The sequence below is a fragment of the Colobus angolensis genome, unplaced genomic scaffold, assembly GCF_000951035.1.
Source record: "Colobus angolensis palliatus isolate OR3802 unplaced genomic scaffold, Cang.pa_1.0 Scaffold239, whole genome shotgun sequence".
NCBI classification, from domain to species: Eukaryota; Metazoa; Chordata; class Mammalia; order Primates; family Cercopithecidae; genus Colobus; species Colobus angolensis.
Window position 1 is genome coordinate 823419 of NW_012115588.1, and position 1224 is coordinate 824642.

Here is a 1224-nt window from a genome sequence, read left to right on the forward strand (position 1 = left end):
GCCAGGATGGTCTCGATCTCCTGACCTCGTGATCCGCCCGTCTCAGCCTCCCAAAGTGCTGGGATTACAGGCTTGAGCCACCGCGCCCGGCCGGTACTGTGTTTTCTACTGAATGTGTGTCGCTTTCACTCCACAGTAAAGTTGAAAAATCCTTAAGTCGGGGCCATTGGCCAGACTCCAGGACTCCTGAGCCCCAGTCCAGGGCTCTTTGCTCTACCACAGACCCTCAAGAGGCCTCAGAGAGGCTTAAGAAGTAAGCCAGCCAGGACCGGCACCCAATCAGCTCACCTAAGTGAGCCCTTTCCTCCTCGGGCCTCAGTTTCCTTATCTGTAATATGGAGTTACTGTAGGGACTGTACAGGCGGTTCTCCGCACATGTTGATATCACATCAGATAGGGCCTCTGTACTTGAGGGAGAGGAAGTGAGAAAGGAAGGGCCCCTTTAAAGGAGAAATGATTCCTGTATGGGGAAGCATCTTCTCCCTTCCTGCCCAGCTCTAAGTAAAAGAGAGAGGCAACCTGTCTCCCCACATACCCACATTAGGGAAGAAGCGCCAGTCAAAGCCCTCCTTGTAGCACTCTAGCACCCACCCCTACCTCCCAAGCCACCCCAGCCGGTGTAGGTACCTGTCTTCAACAGCATTGCTCTGGACTCAGCTTCCGAGAACCTGACCAGATCTGGTCTGCGTGTATCAGCTGTATGTATTGGGCTCTGGAAGCTAAGAAACGTCAGAAAAGCACTGGGGTCACGGCTGCCTGGCTAGTTCCGCCGCCCTCAACCTTGGACGTGGATCCTACACTCGGTCCCCAAGTTGCCCGCCCAATCCCCAGCCTCACTTCCCGGAGCTTGAGTTCTTCCTTCAGAAATACTAAACAATGTGTCTTGGATGTCAGACCTTACACCCTCTGCAGTGCTGGGAGTCCTGAGCGCCTACGGGCCGCCTTCGGCCCGGTCAGGGCTCAGAAAAAGGCAGCGACCGTCTTAAGGTCGTCCAGAAAGAGCGGAGGGGCAGGGCTGCGGCCAGGCTCCGGACTCCCAGCCGGGTCTGGGTTCCCGCCCTGGGCCCCCCAAAACCGCAGAGCCCCCTCTCGCCGCACTTATCTTACCGAAGCGCTCAGACCCGCGGCCGCTTCTGACTCGATTCCGGTAACCTGATAAGCCTGAAGCGTTCCAGTGAGGGCGGGGCGTCACGAAGGCAACCCTCCTCGCAACCTATCAGAATC

At 57.0% G+C, this 1224-nt stretch overlaps 1 protein-coding gene across 1 annotated transcript in view; it reads right to left on the reverse strand.

The window, feature by feature from the left end:
- NAGA (N-acetylgalactosaminidase, alpha-) overlaps nucleotides 1-1168 on the reverse strand; it is an 11773-nt gene extending 10605 nt beyond the window's left edge. Inside the window, exons 1-2 of the mRNA XM_011945107.1 lie at nucleotides 1108-1168; nucleotides 628-712 (exon numbers count right to left, since the gene is read on the reverse strand). Coding sequence (XP_011800497.1) covers nucleotides 628-643 — 16 coding nt within the window. The 5' untranslated portion in view covers nucleotides 644-712; nucleotides 1108-1168. The remainder of the gene's footprint in view (nucleotides 1-627; nucleotides 713-1107) is intronic.
- Between the last annotated feature and the right edge of the window lie 56 nt (nucleotides 1169-1224).